Source organism: Danio rerio, chromosome 14 (assembly GCF_052040795.2).
Source record: "Danio rerio strain M-AB ecotype USA chromosome 14, GRCz13ab, whole genome shotgun sequence".
Lineage (NCBI taxonomy): Eukaryota > Metazoa > Chordata > Actinopteri > Cypriniformes > Danionidae > Danio > Danio rerio.
In genome coordinates, this window is record NC_141034.1 from 17236913 (window position 1) to 17257869 (window position 20957).

Genomic DNA, 20957 nt, shown 5'->3' on the forward strand with positions numbered 1-20957 from the left:
TATTTTGACCTTAAAATGTTTTTGTTTTAAATTAAAAACTGCTTTTATTCTAACCGAAATAAAACAAATAAGACTTTCTCCAGAAGAAAAAAAATATTTTCAGACATACTGTGAAAAATTCCTTGCTCTGTTAAACATCATTTGGGAAATACTTAAAAGAAAGAAAAAATTAAATGGGCTTCAACTGTAAATAAGAACTATATTGTGTTAGATAAACAATCAAGCTCTCAACAGTTCTAGATTTCTCAACTCAGGATCTGTGATTGAACATTATGGTTATTATTCTATTATTATTATTATTATTAGGTCTATTTTTTCTTTTATTGTTTATGCAATAAAATATTTTGTTTGTGTTTTTTTTTAGCTTGGTCACTTGATCTGGAATGTAACTGATTCATGCTTAACTAGTCACAAAAGTGTATGTTAATGCAGAAAGCCTTGAGAGGCTGTTGTTATTAACTTGTCAATAATGAATATGTTATTGTCAATGATTTTCTCACATGATGTAGTGAAGCTGCGAGGAAGTCGGTTTGTATGTTGCAGACCGAGGGTGTCTGTGAATAGGACAATTTACATGCAAATGATCTGCATAATATGATTAAATTGCCAAAATCATCCAGAGGGCTATGCTGGGAGGATTTTCTAATTACAACAGCAATTTTCATAATCAGCTGACAAAACAGCCTGACTGATGAATTGTGTTTCATGGACAGACAAATCTTAGAACATAATCAAAGTCTGTTGTAAACAGTACATTATTTAATCAGCTTGGTAAAACTGGATGATCCTCTTTAAAGGAGAATGTGCAAATTTAGGCTACACATGAGAAACACTCATGGGAAAGCCTATTATAAATCTATTATTTGGCCCTCGATAGATCAGATTAAAAGTTGAATGTCATGGCCTGTGATACTGTAGGCTCTTTGTTGAGGCTAATATCGGGACTCCCATGGGTCTCCTCATGATGTGATAATCATGTTTATCCTTAGCTGATTGTTTTAGACATTATTTTGTGCAACTTTTTATTTCTTGCTTCTAAAGGATCATTGCTTTTGGTAATTGTGAAGAACTGACCTTGTTTGTGTCATACAAAAGAAAAAAGAAAAAAAAAAAATGTTTTTCCACACTCCTGTGGAGATTTTCACCTCTAGGTTTTTGCACTCAAAGTTGTTTAGTTAATAATTGTAATGCCATTTTGGTTTAACACGGTATCCGAGGTTTCATTTATTCTTGGGGTGATAATTGTAAACTGGGATTTGAATGTTTTTCAAACTTTATTTTAAGTTACAATTCTTGCTATTAACAAACTCTTAATGTTCTGTTTATTGATAGTAATTAGCAGTTAGGTTAAGGTAGGATTAAGGAATATGATCATATAGTACTAAAAACAGCTATATCTTAATAATAGGCAGGTAATAAGCCACTATTAATTGTGAGATTTGATATTTAAGTGATTCTGGATAATTTTTTTTTATATTAACAATTAGTTTGTATTTATGTTCTAAACACCCCAAGGCTGCTTTGAAGTGGGCCATTTTCTCATTAATTTCTCTGGAAACAATGATTATCCTAACCTTAAGCTAGAGCTGAGACGGGCGGGAGAAAGTAAGGAAAAATAAGGCTATTTAGTGTGTTTCCAGTCCAGTGGTCTGCCGTTGACAGCTGTGTATATCAGGGGCCACATCATCGCTCACTCTCCTCTGGAGCTCCTCACACCCGCAGACAGAGATAATAGGCTATTAGAGGCATGGGATTAATTTGTAGCCAATTACCACTCACAGTGGAATATGAATGCATAAATAAGCCAGGGCTTGTGTCTAAGTTTTGGAGCAGATCGGAGCAGTGTGAAGGGGAGGAGAGCCGGCCGGGCGCGCGCGCGTGTGTGTGCGTGTAACATAAACACCGGGGTGTCCTGAGGGGGACGGTTCAAACCCAAAAAGGACCTGAGCAGGAGGACATCAGCATCACTGTCCAGAGACCGGCTGGATCAACTCCTGAACAACCTCCGAGTAGCAGTAGACCGCACTTATTTGATATCCTTTCTTCAGCATGTCTCCTGTTGAGTAAAAAACGGCGAGAGAAAGCAGAAATCTGACCCTCTGGAGAGCTATGAACCGGGAGAAGGTGCAGGTCGGCGACTCCGTCGCGCCTGCCGGGGCCGGTGTGATAGTGGTCGCCCCGCAGGACGGCATGGACGACAAGCGCCTCGCTGCTGGAGAACTGCCGGTGTTTAACTGTGTAGGAGGGAGAGACGCTTTACCGGCGGAAAGCCGAGAAACCTCACCGAGACACGAGCCGGTTCCCGCGGGCGCGCCGCCTACCGTCCACCGGACCACCTCATTCTCGGTTCTGGACATTTTGGACCCCAATAAATTTACTAGTAAGAGGCAAACGCCTAACAGGACAGGTTGTGAATTCGCGTTTGGTGCAGAAAATAGAAGTGATGACTCAAATCACACGATCGAGCACAAGTCTTATCAAGAGGACTATGACTGTAAAAAAACATCAGGGATTTTAAGTAAGTAACCTCGCTATCTTCTGACTTGTATCAAGCCTATATTATGTTCAAAATTATCGTTAACATCACATCAATAAATGAAACGAACATTATTTTGTAAAGACCTACGTTTTAAAATGTTTGAAAATTTAGTTAATAGTTACATTTTGAAAGAGTTACATTTTTAAATTAAAATGTTCTTGCATACTTGACTGACTAAATGCAAAAAAAATAAATAAATAAATAAAAATAAAATACCTTTGTATCTCACTTTTTGCTCGAATCAATGTCAAGTAAAATTAAGCAGGCCTAAAAAATTTGTTTATATATGTGTAATGTTGGCCTATAATCATAAGATATTTAAAAAGTAGCTTATAACCAGTCTATTGTATAATACTGCTTGAAACATCATATCAAATGAGCATTTTCAGACCTGTTTGGTAAATGTTTTTTGTAATAGAATAAAAGTTTTCAGAACTACATTGTTTCTGTATTTTAAATTAACACAAATGGGCCTGGGCAGTCCATTTTAACTTTAAAGAGCTATAAAGAAAGATTTCAACCAAGATTATTTTTAGAAGGAACGAAATTAATCATTCAAATCCATGTAATACACATTTTAAGTCTGTTTTGACTAAGTCGATGCTTGAAAAAAAGCTGTAATTCGTTAAGATTAGGCCTATATAAAAAAAAAAAAAAAAACACTTTTTTCTTTTTTAAATGTAATTTAAAAAAACTTTTAAATTTTATGTGTGAATGATTTTCATGTAAACTGCATTATAACAAATCTTAAGATTTTGTTTAGAGTTTCAAGTTGTGTTCCGGGCACCATTTTTGTTTATTAATTAATTTATTTTTTGAGTAATGATCGATATTTCTCTAAATAAATATAATAGGTTTTAATCTTGTAATTATCCGATTTTTGTCCCTATAATTTAGATGTTGAAGAAGGAGAGTTTGCAAGCTGCCTGAAAGAGATATACTCATTTCTATAATAGGATATCGACCAGTCTGGAGCAGATCCTCCACATTATCAGCGTCTTTACGCAGCAACTTGCGTTAAATTAAGCGCAATCGAATTGCCTTTAATTGTTTTTTCTTTAGATATGTTAGAGCTCTGTCTCGAGTCTAAATGGTGAAAATAGCAAGCACTGACTTCGTGGGCATCATCTTATCTATTGTGCCTGTATTTGCAAGGACAAATATGTGTCAACCCCTATGATTGATTGGAGGCTGAGCGCGAAAGCAATTTTCAATAAACAGTAATTGTAGGCTGCAATAATTTGATAAGGTTTGTGCTGTTTTTAACAGCCGCTTTAAATGGATGAGTAAATTGAGAGTTATCGATTAGACGGCCATGCTGTGATTTAAGATGTCAAGACGAATTGACACGCCAAAGGAAGTGTCATCTATTCAGTCGTCACTTCATAAAGAGAGGGAAAAGAGCGGACAGAACAGAAATATTACTTCAATTTAATGTGTAAAAATGTTGTCGTGTGTGGATATATTTTTTTAGATTTAAACTTTTTTTAGACCTATATATAAAAATACTTCAACATATTAAGCGAATAAAACTAAAGCTGTTTAAGCATCTGTAGCTATAGGCTATCTGTTAAATGTGAACAGCCTAAATTATTTCTGTGATAACCAATCAACAAATCTATGGTTTTCTTTTAATTCAAAATAATAGTTATAAAAAACAATAATGATTAGAAATGGAACTAGAACAAAACGAATGTATGATAACAAGAAACGAAATTTGCTGAAATATTTTCCCCTCTTTTCCCTTTTCATTAAATCTGTTTAAAACCTGTTGGTGACAGTAAACAAATATAAGTGTGTGGTATTAATTCACCTGTGCTTAAGAGTCATTTGTTGACGGCGGTCTATTGTGTTTCTACAGAGGATGGGTTCGTGTTCCGGTCAGATGAATGTGAGTCTGATTTCACCCGAGGGAATCAATCGGACAGTGAACTCCAGGAGGACCTATGCAGCGAAGAGAGCAGCGCCCTGACTGGAAACAACGACGCCGAGTTCGGACAACACGAGGATGACGACTCGATAAGCAAAAGTCCAGACGGACAGCAGACACAGCAGTCCTCGTCAAACGGACAGAATCACCAGGTGAAACCCAAACGGAAGCGCTCCGGGTCAGACTCAAAGTCTGGCAAACCCAGAAGAGCCCGGACTGCGTTCACGTACGAGCAGCTGGTGGCTTTGGAGAACAAGTTCAAGTCGACGCGGTACCTGTCCGTGTGCGAACGTCTCAACTTGGCGCTGTCCTTGAGCTTGACGGAGACTCAGGTGAAAATATGGTTTCAGAACCGCCGGACCAAGTGGAAGAAACAGAACCCGGGCGCGGACACGAGCGCGCCGACCAGCGGAGGTGGAGGCGGGAACGGACCGAGCAACGGGCTCGGCGGGCTGAGTCCCCTGAGCCCTTCTCCTCCTATGAGCGGCCATCTGTCCATGCACACCAGCTATCCGGGTCACACGCCCGGTGGACTTGTCTGCACCACGCAGTTACCATTTCTGCCGGGTCACGCGGTACTGTCACCCTTCATGCTGGGCTCACAGACTTACGGGGCGCCCACATTTTACGCGCCGCACTTATAAGAACAGAACTACGGGCAGGGTGGAGAAGTGTCTGGTCAAACCCGGGACAGAAACATTTTTAACTTGAAGCACTACGTCGACACACACCTGCAAAGACATTTGATAGGTTTGTCTCTGGAAAAGCGAAATGTATTTCAACCTTGCTGCACTGTGGCAAACCCAGAATTAAGTTTACGAATCATTCGGCAATACGTGCTAATAATTAGATTTGATTTCGATTTGATAAAATGTGAATATTTCTCTTGGTCAAACTGTAAATATTCAGTTATTATGAAGTGTTTAGACATTAACTTTGAATGCAAATGTAGTAGGGAATAAAATGGTATGTATTGAAGCAATGAATGAGAAAATTATTGGACTAATTTCGTGTACAAACATATAGGCCTAAAGAAAAGTTTATCTTGATTTTTTTTACTGTGGGCCATATATTTATTTCTAAAGTTGCATAGACTATGCTTTTATTTAATTGTTTGTCTCACAATTAAAGGGTTGAAATAAAATGACAGGTAACAAAGATCAGTTGTCATCAGTTCCGTTGGCCAGGCTTTATGACAGAAATTCAGTGAACAGTATAAGGCTGATGTACTTGACCTTGCACCAAATATAGCCTAGTATTAAATCTGAATTTTATTCGTTAAATTTCGTTTTAAGGAATCGCGAACAGGTGTTTTGGTCGTTTCTGTGTAGTAGAAAGTTTTTTTTTTTACTAATTTGATACTCTCATATGTAAAGTCTGGTGAAATGACAAATAGTAGCTCATGGTTAATTCAGTAAAAAGTAAAAATATACATATATCCGCTGGATATCCTGTAAAAAATTATAGCCTACATTTATCCCTGTTGTTGTTTTAATAATTATTAATTCTTTTTCGTTTTTAAAAGTATTTTCGATAAACTAGCCGCTGTAATTGTAGTTAGGTGTAGAGATCTGGAGCGCTAATGAGACACAATTTCCTCTTTCAATCGATTTATTGATTTTATAGTTAACTATCAATAACAAGAACTTCAGAAAGGCATTTTAAAAGCACTAAAAAGTACGAAAATATCTGGATTGCATTTTTCATGTCATTGTTCGTTAAAAATTTTGAACAAAGCTGTAATATATTTATCTAATGTATTTGCAATTTGTGTGTTAGTGAAAGTCATCAAGACTAAATGTTTTAACACGGAGTTAAATCGGTTAAAAATAATACGTCGATTAGCGCATGATTCTTAAGACTAAAATGTGGAGTTTGGGGCCACATTTGCTTGAATTCCAGCCTTTCCTATGAGGAAATTTTCAATAAATATTTTTTATATTTCGCTTCCTTAGTATTGTAATTACATGAACTATGACATTCACACCTTACATTTATTTAATACAAGATATTCATCAGGAAACATGTTAGTGATTGCAAATGTATGTCTTACAAATTCTACGAATTTGAAAGCTTATATCATTTTAATTACGTTTTGTAATTTTTATCACAGTTAGAATTTATGAAGAACTGTTTCTAATATTTCTGTACTCATAATAGTCGACGTTTTTTCCTGTGATTTGCTTTTGAAAGGACCATTAATTTCACGTTTTAAGCTATATGACAATATTTTGCCAAGACACGAAATAACTATCGCCTATCAATAGCAATCATTTTAAATACATGAACATTTTTGTCAAGGTATTCTTCTCCGACCGACAGTTTACTATTTCTAGGAATTTCGGTTTCCTGAATGTCCCTTAAACAGCAGAATAAATGCGGTCTCCAGTTTTAAAGCGTTTTACCAACGCGAGGAATTCATATTAGCTGATTATGGGGTTTCTTCTTTTTACAAGGAAAAATCATTTTCCACTTTTTTTATACTTGATGCAATAGTCACGTTCCTTTTTACCGGCTAACAGAATGTATTTGAACCATTTTATCATCGGCAGTGCTGTTTTCTACAAGTATCCTTATAATTCTTCTTAATTAAAAACAAATAGACAATTAAATAAACAAATAATAATAAAAACATATATACATCAGTACATTTTTCATCCTATTTTAATTAACTGCTTTAAAGAGTAAACAGCGTAACACCTATAAACATAATTTATAGATGAAATATAATAATGGTAGCACTTATAACAATATGTCACTCCTTATCATTAGTAGCCTAAATACATTTACATACAAAATTGTTGATGAAAATACTGCTCATTGTTATTAAACATTTACTCATTTAGTTAAATAATGTTAGCAAATGAAAATGTATTGTAAACTTTTACCATATTAATGACAATTTCTATCAATAAAAATGTGTAAAGTAACTACTTGGGGAAATTGCACGTTTAAAGTGGAACTATTAAAGAACATTCAAACATCAAACATTGAAAGTTAATCAATTTAAGGAAATCATGACTTACCTTTTCCTTTAATTATTTGTCAAATGTTTTTGATCTTCATGTCAAAATGAAAAGGACCAAAGTTATGTCTTAATAAAGCAAGTAGAAAATTTACTCCATTAATATGCAGGCATTACAGTTGACACAGATACATTGACAAAACCTACATTCATATTCAAAATTAGAATTCATTAAATACAAAAAGTAAAAAAAAAAAATTATTCAAATTCAAAATTTAAATCGTTATACACCTTGTACATACAAAGCAATTCATAAATAAATAAAAAAGCATTAAAATGATTTAAAAAAGTACAGTACTTCATTTGAGGCAGTTAGCCTACATGTTGAGGTGAGCTTCAGTTTATTTTCTGTGGAATAATCCATGCATTTGCATGTGGCAGTGCTGCTTTATCCTTTAATTCAGTGCGTAGTTGAACTGATTTGCAAACTTCTCATGCTTCCTCTTGTCCATCTTGTTCATGACTTCGGTAACTCGTCTCATGGAGCTCCTACAAGAAAACCATGAATGAGATTAAAATTCTTTGTTTACTCATCACTTACATGCATTTATTGACATAGTTCAACAAACTCAGTGATTTTATATTTGACACTTCTGAAAAAGTGATTAGTAAACCTGAGTAAACCTGTTGCCTTAAAATTAAGTTAAGCCACTGTGCAGTAACAGTTCCAAGTTTACTAATTTTTTAAAGTAAAGTCAACTTCTCGCTTTTAAGACAATGGGTTTACTCACTTTTTTAAAGGTATAGATCACCTAAAAATGAAAAAGATATTCTGAAGAATGCAAGCAGGGCTGCTGGGACCCATTGATTTCCATATTATGAACAAAATACAAATTGATAACTAATAAAGACCACGGGTCTCAGCAACCAGCCTTTTTCAAAAAGTTTTTTTTTTTTTGTGTTCAACGGAAAAAAGAAACTCAAATAAGTTTTGAAGAAGTGAAGGGTGAGTAAATGATGACAGAATTTTCAAGCGTATTCAAGTAGCTAATGGACTTTTTAAAGTTTGTTACTTACTTGTTAAAGACTTTCTTCTCTAATCTGGAGCGAGAGGTATTGGCTTTTTGCTTTAGGTCTGTAAGGTTTGGGTATTTTTTCTTTGACTTTCCTTTGTTGCCCTTCTTCCCCTTCCCGTATGTCTTAGAGGAGCCCAGATCTTCTCCAGTGGCGGCTTCAATCTCCCTCATCAGCTCTGGGTCTCGCCAGTCTGAACCAATGGGAGAAAGATTCTGTGAAATTTCAACAATGCACCACACACTTCTGCCATACTTCATTACTTAAAACAGATCTAACTTTATATGCATTATTTATGTTTAAATGTTTTTTGTTAAACTTTATTTTCATTAACTATACTGAAAGTTCAAGTAATATAGTTTAAGTTCACAACTAAGATATATTTGTTCTGACCAATGTAAAATGTAAAGATTACTTACACAGGTCTGTACATGCGTATTAAACAGAAGCTCAGTTGTGCTTTAATGGACTTAAAAAATATTGTTTAAGGCAAATTATTTATTTATCATTGGCTCAAGTGATAAAATTTAGATGTGAAAACATAACCGTAAATCTTTTTAATTGGATGAATGTACATTTTATGGGAAATGTTGTTTTGATTAAAGCAATATCTTCTTGCTTATAACAAAAGAAAATGTAAATTAATTGACTTTTTTCAACAAGACATGTATTCTTTGTAACAGGTTATATAAAATTGTTCTCACAATAGAAATTATTGTTTAAGGCAAATTATTTATTTTTCGTTGGGTCAAGTGATAAAATTTTATGTGAACCATTACCCAAATTTTTTAAAAATAAGATGAATGAAATCTTTTTTCCAGTGTACCGCTAACAAATATGAATAAATGCTGCATTAAATGTATTGTTTAATTGTTTATCCAAATTAGTAAATGCATTAACATTAACTGTATAAAAACATTGTAAATGTCATTGTATAAAAAATATACATTATTATTGTCAATAAAAAAAAATTATACGTTGATGTAATGATACGATAATGATGATATGTTAATCGAAATTCATTCATTCAATCATTTATTTTATTTTCGGCTTAGTCCCTTTATTAATCTAGGGTCGCCACAGCGTTATGAACCACCAACTTATCCAGCACATTTTTATGCAGCGGATGCCCTTCCAGCCGCAACCCATCTTTGGGAAACATCCACACACACACTCATTCACCCTCATACACTACGGACAATTTAGCCTATACAATTGTCATGTCTTTGGACTGTGGGGGAAACCGGAGCACCCGGAGGAAACCCACGCAAATGCAGGGAGAACATGACTCCACACAGTCAACTCCACACAGAAACGCCAACTGAGCCAGCTGAGACTCGAACCAACGACCTTCTTGCTGTGAGGCGACAGCACTACCTACTGCGCCACTGCATCACCGTTAATCAAAATTATATAATGTTAATGTTACTTTAAATTATATTAAGTTTCAATGTAATTGTTTGTCATCTATTTTTTTTACTTTTTTTTAAATGTGTTTAATTTATATAAAGTGAAACAACTTGTAAAGTTAATTTGATTCAACGTAAAAATTGAAGGTAGCAACAAATTTAGTACATTGTTACCATGGTGATAACCTGCAATGGTATTACTGCTGTGAAATATATATATATATATATATATATATATATATATATATATATATATATATATATATATATATATATATATATATATATATATATATATATATATATATATATATATATATATATATATATGTACACATAATACAAACACACACACACACACACACACACACACACACACACACACACACACACACACACACACACACACACACACACACACACACACACACACACACACACACACACACACACACACTTGAAGTCAGAATTATAAGCCCCCCTTGAATTTTTATTACTTTTAAGTATTTCCCAAATGAAATGTAACAGAGCAAGGACATTTTCACAGTATTTCTGATATTTTTAAATAAGAAATATATATATATATATACATATATAGATATTTTTTTAATTTGAAAAATACCCAGTAAAATATTATTTACTGTCATTATAGCAAAGATAATAAATGAGTTATTAAAATTATTATGTCTAGAAATGTGAAAAATCTCTATGTTAAGCAGATATTGGGGTGAAAATAAACAAGGCTAATAACTTCAACTGTATACAGACATTTTGTCATAGAATAGAAGGTAGAATAGAAAAGGTTAAGGTAATGAAGTAATGTTTTACTGAACATAAACTTTGAAAAGACCAATGACTTCTCAAACACCAAGCCATAACATTTTAATTAAGTGGCTAATTATTAACCTTATCAATTTGCATGACTTCATTAGTAAATTTTATTATGATTTGCTCATCCACTATTGAGGGGTAGGTTCAGAGGTGCAGCTTGGGGTCATGCCTCTTTTTTCATGTGAATGAAATCGTATAAATTTGTACGAATGAGTCACTTTGCTGACGATATGTAAAATAGTTACGTTGGGCTAGACAAACAGCAAGATATAGAAATCATACTTTGAATGAAAACACCAATAGTTGTTAAAATTATCATGTTTACATTACGTCTATTAAGAGTTTCAGGTTTTTCCAAGCACACGCTTCGTAAATCTTTCTTGTGCGATTTCCAGTCTTAAAAGCATCAACTTTTCATTAAGCATGTCCCCTACTGTTGATACATGCATATCTTGCAATGATGAAATGGGGGCCGTTAAAGTATTTACAATCTCCCAAGTGTTTAATTGCCACAGAGCACTGCGGTTCATCAGTCTGTAGTGAAGCGCATGGAAGCAACAAACAGCTTTTTCAACTGCCTTTCAGATGAATATGTAGGAGCTGCTCGTCCCTATAAGGATTTATGGACGTGAAAGGCCTGCGTTACACGAGGGGCTTCAGGGGCCGGTTTTTACTTTGAGGATGATGGGGGGCCCTGTGTTTGACTTAAGCTGTGCAGAAGGGCTCACTACTCTGTCAACAGCTCGCATCTGCATAAGACATGCGCATCACAGACAGCAGCTGCAGACGGCTATTTCATTATCTATAGAAAATACATTTAAACACAAAAAATGCCATGAGGATGCTACTGAGGTCTGCACATGTACAGCAGTAGAAATGTGCCATTTTATTTTCATTTTTAGATGTATTTACAGTGCATGAATTTTGTTAAAATGTGTGTTAGTTTAACTGCAAAGCTGTTCTTAATATTTTTAGTCGTTTAGTTTTCATGGTATCGAGGTTGAAAAATTTGACTTTTTTTATTAACGTGTTTCATTTACAAGTGTTGCCTGTGCTTTGAAACAGTGAGTATTTTTAAGGCACAGTGTATAGATAACCACTAGAGGGCGTGTATTCACAACAAACAAAGGCATAGTGACTTATCAAAGTCAAAATGTACTAAAGATATAATAGCATATCATCATGTATAGATGTACATTACCTTTATGAATTTATGAAAGTGATGTAGCTGGTGTGACTGAAACTAGGGTGTTAAATTGATCTTGGAGTTTACCAATAGCACATATACAACACAAGAGTCCACTGATGTTCAATTTCTGACAAGAAATGAAACCTGTATTTATAATAATTCTGACAGCAAATATAAAGACAGTACAAGAGCAGAGTGAAAAGCCCAACTGTGTATCAAAGGATTTTTTTTAGAAGTTTTAAGATTCCCCACATTGAAATCTAACAGCAAACTAACATTTGTTTCTTTCACATCTGGCTGTACTTTGAAACAGTATTTCAAAGGCACATTAAATACTTTTTTACCACTAGAGGGTGTGTATTAACAACAAACAAAGGTGCATTGGCTTAAAGTCGATATGTACTGAAGATATTCAAGTTGTTATATATATATATATATATATATATATATATATATATATATATATATATATATATATATATATATATATATATAAGTAAATACACATTACTTTATGACTTTGACAACACAAGGTGATGTACTGTAGCTAGTGTGATTAAAAACTTCCAAATAACAGTTCATTCATACATAAACTCACCATCAGAAATGTAGTCAACGTCAAGGTATATCAAAAATGAATATAAATGGGTTATTAATGCTACTTAGGAAATTTCTAATGAAAGTTTAATAGTTTTTATTAAATCAGTAGAAGAACTCGAAACAAATTTTAATTCTGTGTGTATATCAAGTAGTAAGAAGCTAATCATCTTTTTATGTTTCACAAGTTGATGCAAAAGTATTAAACAAATAAATAGTTCAACAGCTAAAGATATATTTGGATAAGATGCTTTTTAAAAAAAAAAAAAAAAAACACAGTTCAGTGTTGCCAAGGCTAATAGCTAATAGCTTATTTGATAAATATGGCAAGTTTCCACAACATTTTAAAACAGCAGTGGTGACCCCTGTTTTTAAGTCTGGATATTTGGATGAGTAGGCCCGTCTCAATTGTACCAGTAATTTCCAAAGCTTTAGAAAAGTTATTGACTGAACATTTAATGAAGCATTTGGGGAAAAAACAAATTGCAGAACCCAAAACAATTTTGATTTTGACCAAAATTATCAACAGAAATGGCAACATGTAATTTTATAGATATGATAAAAACCAGTTTGGATCAAGAAAAGGTTGTTGGAGCAGTGTTTTTACACTTTAAAAAGGCTTTCAATACTGTGAATCATGAAGTTCTCATAAATAAATTGAAACAAATTAACTTTTCACATCAAGCTCTAAACTGGTTTAAATCATAACTGGATCGTAGACAGCAACGTGTTAAAACTAACAGTGTGAAGTCAACACTTGAAAATTGCAAAACACAAGGCTCAATACTGGGACCATTGCTTTTCTGTTTGTATATAAATTATTTACTTAAAGGGTGACGCAGTAGCCAGCATTGTTGCCTCACAGCAAGAAGGTCACTGGTTCAAGCCTTGGCTGGTTAGGGTTAGCATGGGTTTCCTCCAGGTGCTCCTGTTTCCCCCACAGTTCAAAGACATTCAGTACAGGTGAATTGGGTACCCTAAATTGTCCGTAGTGTATGTGTGTGAATGAAAGTGAATGGCTGTTTCCCAGTGATGAGTTGTGGTTGGAAGAACATCCGCTGCGTACAACGTGCTAAGTTGGCGGTTTATTCTGCTGTGGTTGCCCCTGATTTATAAAGGAACTAAGGCGAAAAGAAAATGAATGAATGAATGAAAGCACTGGGTGTATTTAAAATCCAAATTGACCAAAAGGAAATCAAGGAAGTGAGTGAATTTAAATATCTAGGTGTCACTGTAGACTAAGCTTGAGTTTGATGCCTATATTACGAAAATGTCCACTAAGACATTCTTTAAAGTGAATTCCAGGTGTTACGTTTGGAGAAAACTAAGCACTGCTCATACCCAAACTAATACATTTCCAACAGTGAAGCATGGTGGTGGCAGCATCATGCTGTGGGGATGTTTTTCAGCAGCAGGAACTGGAAGACTAGTCCGGATAGAGGGAAAGATGAATGCAGCAATGTACAGAGACACCCTGAATGAAAACCTGCTTCAGAGTGCTCTTGGCCTCAGACTAGGAAATATCATTGGAGTGGCTTCACAACAACTCTGTGAATGTCCTTGAGTGGCCCAGCCAGAGCCCAGACTTAAATCCTATTAAACATTTCTGGAGAGATCTGAAATGGTTGTACACGTCACTTCCCATCCAACCTGATAGAGCATGAGAGGCACTGCAAAGAGGAATGAGCAAAAATTCCCAAAGACTTGTGGCATTATATTCAAAAAGACTTGAGGCTGTAATTGCTGCCATCAACGAAGTATTTAGCAAAGGCTGTGAATACTTATGCATGTTTTTCAAGTTTTTTATTTCTCATAAATTTGAAACATTTAAAAAAAATGTTTTTTTTACATTGTCATTATGGGGTACTGTGTGTAGAATTTTAAGAAAAATAAATGAATTGAAGCATTTTGAATAAGACTGTAACATAAAAAATGTTGAAAAACTGAAGCGCTATGAATTCTTTCCAGATGCATTGTATATGTATTTATATTAACAATTTAATGCAGATAATCAGTCAGAAAATAGTACTATATCTGTAGAATATGCTTCCACCAATTGCGTGGCCAGTACGATTGCCATAATCTCTGTTCAATGATTATTTAACCTCTTAACACTCTTCTAAGGATGACAGGCCTATTTGAAGAGTTCATTTAAATTTTTTGTTCACAGAATATTTTATAAATCAGTTTTTTCTATATTCAATGTAAAAACGTGTTTTTTTTAAACTACTAAAAACTCCACAACATAAAAATATGATTTAAAAAAATAAAATAAAAAATGTTTTTGTAAATAAACTCTTTATATATATCCTGTTGCTGCCATGTAACAGAGGTTTTTGACCAGTCTGTATAGACTAGAGTATTATTAAATATTTAAATATTGTGACATTTTGACATCTTTATGCAGACATCTTTCATCTTCATTAATTAAATTAACTATACAGTGCACCTGCAGATCAGCTACTGGCATTTGAAACAGCCAATTGTAGGTATTGCCACTGTAAGACTTATTTTTATGTTGTTTGTCTTATTAGAGAGTTATAATTCTCAGTTTAGTTCAATGTCAAGTGTCTGATTTCTGACAAGAACTGAAACTTGTATTTATGACAATTCTGAGAGCAAATATAAAGACTGTAAAAGAGCAGAGTGAAAATACCTATTGTAATTTTTTTACATGCTTGAGCAAATTTCAAATTCCACTAGATTGAAATCTAACAGCACAGATGCTCGATTTTAGGCCACACTTACTGTAGAGTACTGCTTTTTAAACTCAAATTTAAACCTCAAACCATTAAATGACATTCACACACAAAAAAATGTGACGTTAGACGAAGCAAAACAAATACATTGTTTAGAATGAAGAGCAGCTGAAGTATTTGGGGAAGGCTGAAGCAGAAATCAATGGCGCAGCAGGGGAGCAAGTGTTCAGTCAGGGAACTGATGGGCATCACCAGGGTGGGGTGTCCTGCGGTTACCTTGACAACCGGCATGTCGACGGGCAGAGGGCGTGATGGAGTCAAGTGGATCGATAGCTTACTTAGTTACAAAAGATGCTATTTCACAAGCCAGTGGTCAGCGGGCCCCTGAAGTCAGTTGCCTCAGATAACTGTTTGTTAACAAGTAAACTGTGGCCAAAGAAAGCACATCCGACGCTCCAGTGACAGCACGGAGACGCAACTTAATTGGCTTTTAGCACCTGACTCCAAAAGAAAAGAAGCCAGAGAGAGAAAGAGAAAAGTGAAAAGCGGAGCGGCAGAGTGAGATGCAGCCTGTCCTATTATCCTAGTATTGATGATGACTTGGATGGGATTCCATCAGTTCATCTCTTCCTGGAGTCACGCAGCCACCTGATTGGCCTGTTGTCCACTCGGCGTGTTAGAAGAAGGCACTGTGGTAATGGATGTCTAGGATTTGGCCTGAATGCAGGTTACTAAAGGGCTTTTGACAGTGTAAGAGGACTTGGGTTTTTGTAAAAATGAAGGAAAATGAAAGGAGATTATCAAGCTTTCAGATTTGAAGTCAATTTGGTAAGGCTGCATGGTTTTCTGGTTCATGAAGGACCAGCAGAGTGTTTGTGAGTTGATGAAAAGATAATTATTTATTCATATATTAGGATAAATAAAAAGTTTGGTTCACAGTATATGAATATCCTTATGAAAAAACGTTAGATTAATACATATTTTGGTAATGCGACAAAAGCTTTTTACTTAAAAAAAAGCATTAACAGCTAAATGCTGCTTACTTTACATATTTTTACAATTTTCAACAAAACATTACTGCAGATAGAAGTTTATACCATTTAAAGTTACATTTAGAAAACATTTTATCCTGTGATAATGATTACAAGTATGACTTTTTAGAACTTTAATTTGCAGCATTATTTTATTTAGATTTTAACTTTATAATAGGTTTATATCTTATTTTAAAGTAAAAACAATAAAAATGAAAAGCTGAACAATTAGAAATATTTCATATTTAATTGCACAACCCAAATGGAATCTGCACCCACAGAAATCAGCAAAAAACTCCACAGATTTTCACAGATTTTTTGAGCTCATCATTCAATCTATTCACAGCGGGGAAAATAAGTATTGAACAGGTCATGTTATTTCATGCGAATAATATGTTTAAAGGAGCTGTTGACATGGAACTGAACCAGATTTTGGTAAAACCCAAAATGATACAAACATGAAGAAATTAAATAAAACACAAAAAATATCTGAAAAAATGTATGTGTAATAACAATGAAACGACACAAGGAGAAAATACAGAACTATTGAAACCTGTTTAATACTTTATAAAATGGGCTTTTATGGTGGCAGCAGCTGAAAGACACATCTCATATGGAGAATAAAGTCACATGAATTTCTCAGGACTTCAACATACAAAATCTTGATGCTTCAGTGGGTCTTGTCTATCAAATATGATACTGTTTGTATTTTTATTGGATAATCTACTGATAATGTAGATGTTGGACTGAGGCAGCTCATTAATTTACAAAGATGAAGGGCAGAGGGTTGCTAAAGAACTACTGAGAAATTTTAGCTGCTGTCTGGGTTTTCACTGCCTGTCTTTACTTCCCTTTTTTCATGTGTTCAATAATGCCATTTTAATAAGCATAACTTAATTTGTAAACTATTTAGACTTGTTTTCTTTGCATATATGGATATATTTGGTTGTTTAGAATTTTAAAGTGAAATTAACATAAAGGTGACATGTTTAATACATATTTTCCCTGCTGTATTTACTTGTAAATGTGTCTAAATATATATTTATTCAGCTCTTATATCATTTCAGTACTATTAAGGTATAATATACAAATGTTAAGCTGATTAATGTACAGTACAATTTGTAAAGTAATCATTTCTATTGTCTTAACTCCTTAAGTGGATGAATTATATCAGAGACCTGCAATACTGTAGCTTTGTTTACCAACTAAATAGTTATACTGTAAATGGATTTGCATTGAAAACCTTAAAAAAAAGTATAAAAGCTATATACTTTATGTTTTGAGGTCAGCTTCTATACTCTTAAAATCTTTCTGCATAAATTCACAGATTTTTTTCCAAAGTTTGGCAGAGCAATAGCAAAATGAAATCTGCATATTCTGTCTAGCCCAACATATGGCCATTAACCCGAGTCATAGAAACATGAACATGCAAATCTATCATTAAACTATTAAAACATATTCTTAAAATATTTTTAAGTATATATTCTTTCATTTTCTTTTTGGCTTAATCCCTTTATTAATTTGGGGTTGCCCCAGCGGAATGAACCGCCAACTTATCTAGCATATATCCGGAAAACCACGCAAACACAGGGAGAACATGCAAACTCTACACAGAAACCACAACTGACCCAGCCAAGGCTCGAACCAGCAACCTTCTAGCTGTGAGGCGAACGTGCTACCCATTGCGCCAATTATTCAGCACTCGGTGGTTCATTCCACAGTGGAAAGCCCTGATAATGAAAATCAGGTACTAAGCCAAATGATAGTGAATAAGTAATCATTCAGCTGAAAAGATTTCGCAAACATAAAAAAAAAGCTGTTGTCCAGATTTTGTCATCAGTTTTGAAGAATTTTTATCTTACCGTTTCACATACATTAAATCTATATACAAAATTGGAATAAAATAATTAAACAATTTTAGAATTTTCTTTTTTATATTTAAAAGATGGTCAAAATATTAGGAGTCAATTAAAATTTTGGAGTGAAATAAAGAGTTTCATAATAGTTTTGTTTGTATGTTTATGCTGTTGTCATACTGAAAAATTGTGTTCCATCAAAGAATTCAAAAGATTATTGTTAAACAGGTTGCATCAATTGTCTAACCTGGCTGCTCCTCCTCAAGTTTCCTCTTCTCCCTCTCCAATCGTAGTGCATCTTCAGGGTTAACAGGCCTGCCCAGCTCATCCCGAGGGATAATGTGTCCATGGAACGGGCACTGAAATCACATCCCATTTCAATTCAGCACTTTATTCGATCAGCGTCTTGCACATATCTATTTATTCACACCATGCAGTAACAATAAAAGCCATAATATGGTCAAATCATTCATTATTATTATAGTTATTTTTTATTAGGACATTGGTACAGTTGTTTTTCTGACCTTTACTCTATCTTGACGCTCACACAAAGATCCATTGGGCATTGGTGCTTTGCATTTGTGTTCCACGGGTTTGAATTTCCCAGCATAAGTGATACATCTAGACTTCATCTGTGCAGAAAGTTCCTTGTTCTCCACTTCTTCCTCCACCTCATGAGGAACCCAGAATTGATGTTGTGAGGTTTGCCTGAAAACCAGTCAGGACAGGGTTTTTATAGAAGGAACGGCATGAACTGTATGATTTTTCAGAAAATTTAAAAACAATCCTCATACAGAAATGACTTCACAATATGCATTTTAGTGTGTGCATAAATGTGATTTCACCATAGAAAGGTTCAAGATTTTTATCGATCTCTAAGACAAGCCTTAAAATTACTATTCTCAAATATTTCCAGGTTTTCCATTACCATAGGAGAGTTTTAAACTATGAGCATAAATCTTGTATCAGGGTTCAGATCAATGTTTTCAGCACTTCATTTAGGTGAATAGGAATTGATCTGAAGTCAGTGGTCATACAATAGTGCTCTCTAGTGGCCATTCACGCAATCCATTCACACTTCAAAAAGAGACTGATGAATGCACATTTGAAACATTCGCAGAGAGCGTACTTGATTATTTTGCCAGCGGTGGGCTGCTCTTTACCCCAATAGTAAAGATCCATTCCAAATGGGACGACGGGGGCCTTGAATGAGGCTTTGTTTTTAGTCATGTTGCTCTGGTCACTGCTGCTCACTGCAGACTCAGAAGAGCCATCAGGCACACTGAAACAAAAGATTAGATTAGATTCTTTAAATTAAAAACATAATGCTGTACATATATTTATTTATAATATAATATGCAATGGACCTGAACTTACATAAAATAACACAACTGTATTTTATTAACTAAGATAACTAAACTAAATAAATATTAATAAAATAGGGTAAAGCTTTAAAATAAATTATTCAGCTTTTCATGTATAAATCTCAGTTTAAAAAACTTATTGACTGGTTTTGTGGTCCAGGGTCACAAATATAATAAAATACAAAAAAGTGTACAAATAATTATGAACCTGTTTATTTGAAAGCACTTGAATGTTTATGGTGAAAGTCACTTTAAAAAAGTAAATAATTAATAAGTACACCATTAAAATTGTATTTAAATGATTTTTCCAACTATAGTGAGTAAAACCATTGCCTAAAAATTAAGTTCATGAAATTTTTGCACAAGTGCACAAACTAGTAAAGTTTAGGCATGGACTGGTATAAGTTTCTGACGGTAGGATAACCTTGGATAAAAAAATACCACCGTATCACGGTATATAAAGCCTTTTCACATTTCCGGGTTTCTCCGAATCGGAAAGCGCCATAGTTGGGTAAACTCAAAGCGCAGTGAATCAGCGAGTACAATAAATAATTTTTGTACAATCACATTTGCTAAAATACTAAAAAAAGTCCACGATGGTGTTATGAAGACTTTCAGAAAAAGGAAAAAATTGTTTAAGGCTGATAATGGCATCCAGAGGAGAGAATAACATAAAATTTATTCTCAGGCGCATAGAGGCTGCATTAAAAACACCTTGCATTAGGGGTAATTTTTTTTTTTTGTAATTTGTCGCAAATAGGATATAATACATTCATAAACTCTAAAATCTAAATATTAAAACATTTCAAGGATTTAAGACTATGATGGCTGTTAAATGCGTCATAACAGCCTTGTTAAAAGGGTCCATTATGATTGCTGCTCTACAAGTTATTTTTAAATGTCTGGGTAAAACAAAACATTTTTTTCCCCATTGAACACAATATATATTATTTTAGGAAACATTTATAATATTTAGCAGTAAAAATGTTAGCCAAAAAAGTTAAAATAAATCATTGACTTTTGCTTTTTTCATTAGTTTCAAAAACAGATTTCTTTACAAAACATAAAAAACCTCTTCCTAATACCTTAGGAATAACAAAATATTTAGCGGTTTTAAAACCTTAACTTTTACAAACTGCTGTAAACCTTAAAATCAGTTATCATTCCATGCCTAGTTAAGTTAACTTTACAGTTCCAAGTAAAAACTCACTATTTTTAAGTCAATCTGTCATTTTTAAGACAACAAGATTATTCACTATTTTTTAAGCAAAGTAACTAATCGCTTTTTACACTGTTTAATGTTTCCTAAAAATTCGCAATTGTCTTACAAATATAAGTTTCATTAGTTGAAATAGAATTATTCTGCAAAAAAAAAAAAAAAAAACATTTGCAAAATAAAATTTGAACTGATTTTTACAGAACTGTTGAATTTACAAACAGTATTTAAGGAAAGTATGTTATAGGTAATTAAAT

At 33.9% G+C, this 20957-nt stretch overlaps 2 protein-coding genes across 5 annotated transcripts in view; one reads left to right on the forward strand and one right to left on the reverse strand.

The window, feature by feature from the left end:
* Positions 1 to 1941: 1941 nt before the first annotated feature.
* Positions 1942 to 5622, forward strand: nkx1-2b (NK1 homeobox 2b). Its single transcript, NM_213548.1, is given in 2 exon segments — positions 1942 to 2518; positions 4401 to 5622. Coding segments are annotated over 2 exon segments (1122 nt in total). The 5' UTR covers positions 1942 to 2109; the 3' UTR covers positions 5114 to 5622.
* A 1935-nt stretch (positions 5623 to 7557) lies between these two features.
* The window catches only part of uvssa (UV-stimulated scaffold protein A), a 77024-nt gene continuing 63624 nt past the window's right edge, over positions 7558 to 20957 (reverse strand). For 3 of the 4 annotated variants that reach the window (XM_087280327.1, XM_087280325.1, XM_087280326.1), the window contains 5 exons: positions 19250 to 19402; positions 18645 to 18828; positions 18368 to 18479; positions 8512 to 8701; positions 7558 to 7983 (listed from right to left, as the gene is read on the reverse strand). In XM_087280327.1, coding sequence (XP_087136453.1) covers positions 7890 to 7983; positions 8512 to 8701; positions 18368 to 18479; positions 18645 to 18828; positions 19250 to 19402 — 733 coding nt within the window. In that variant the 3' untranslated portion in view covers positions 7558 to 7889. 4 annotated transcript variants of the gene reach the window in all.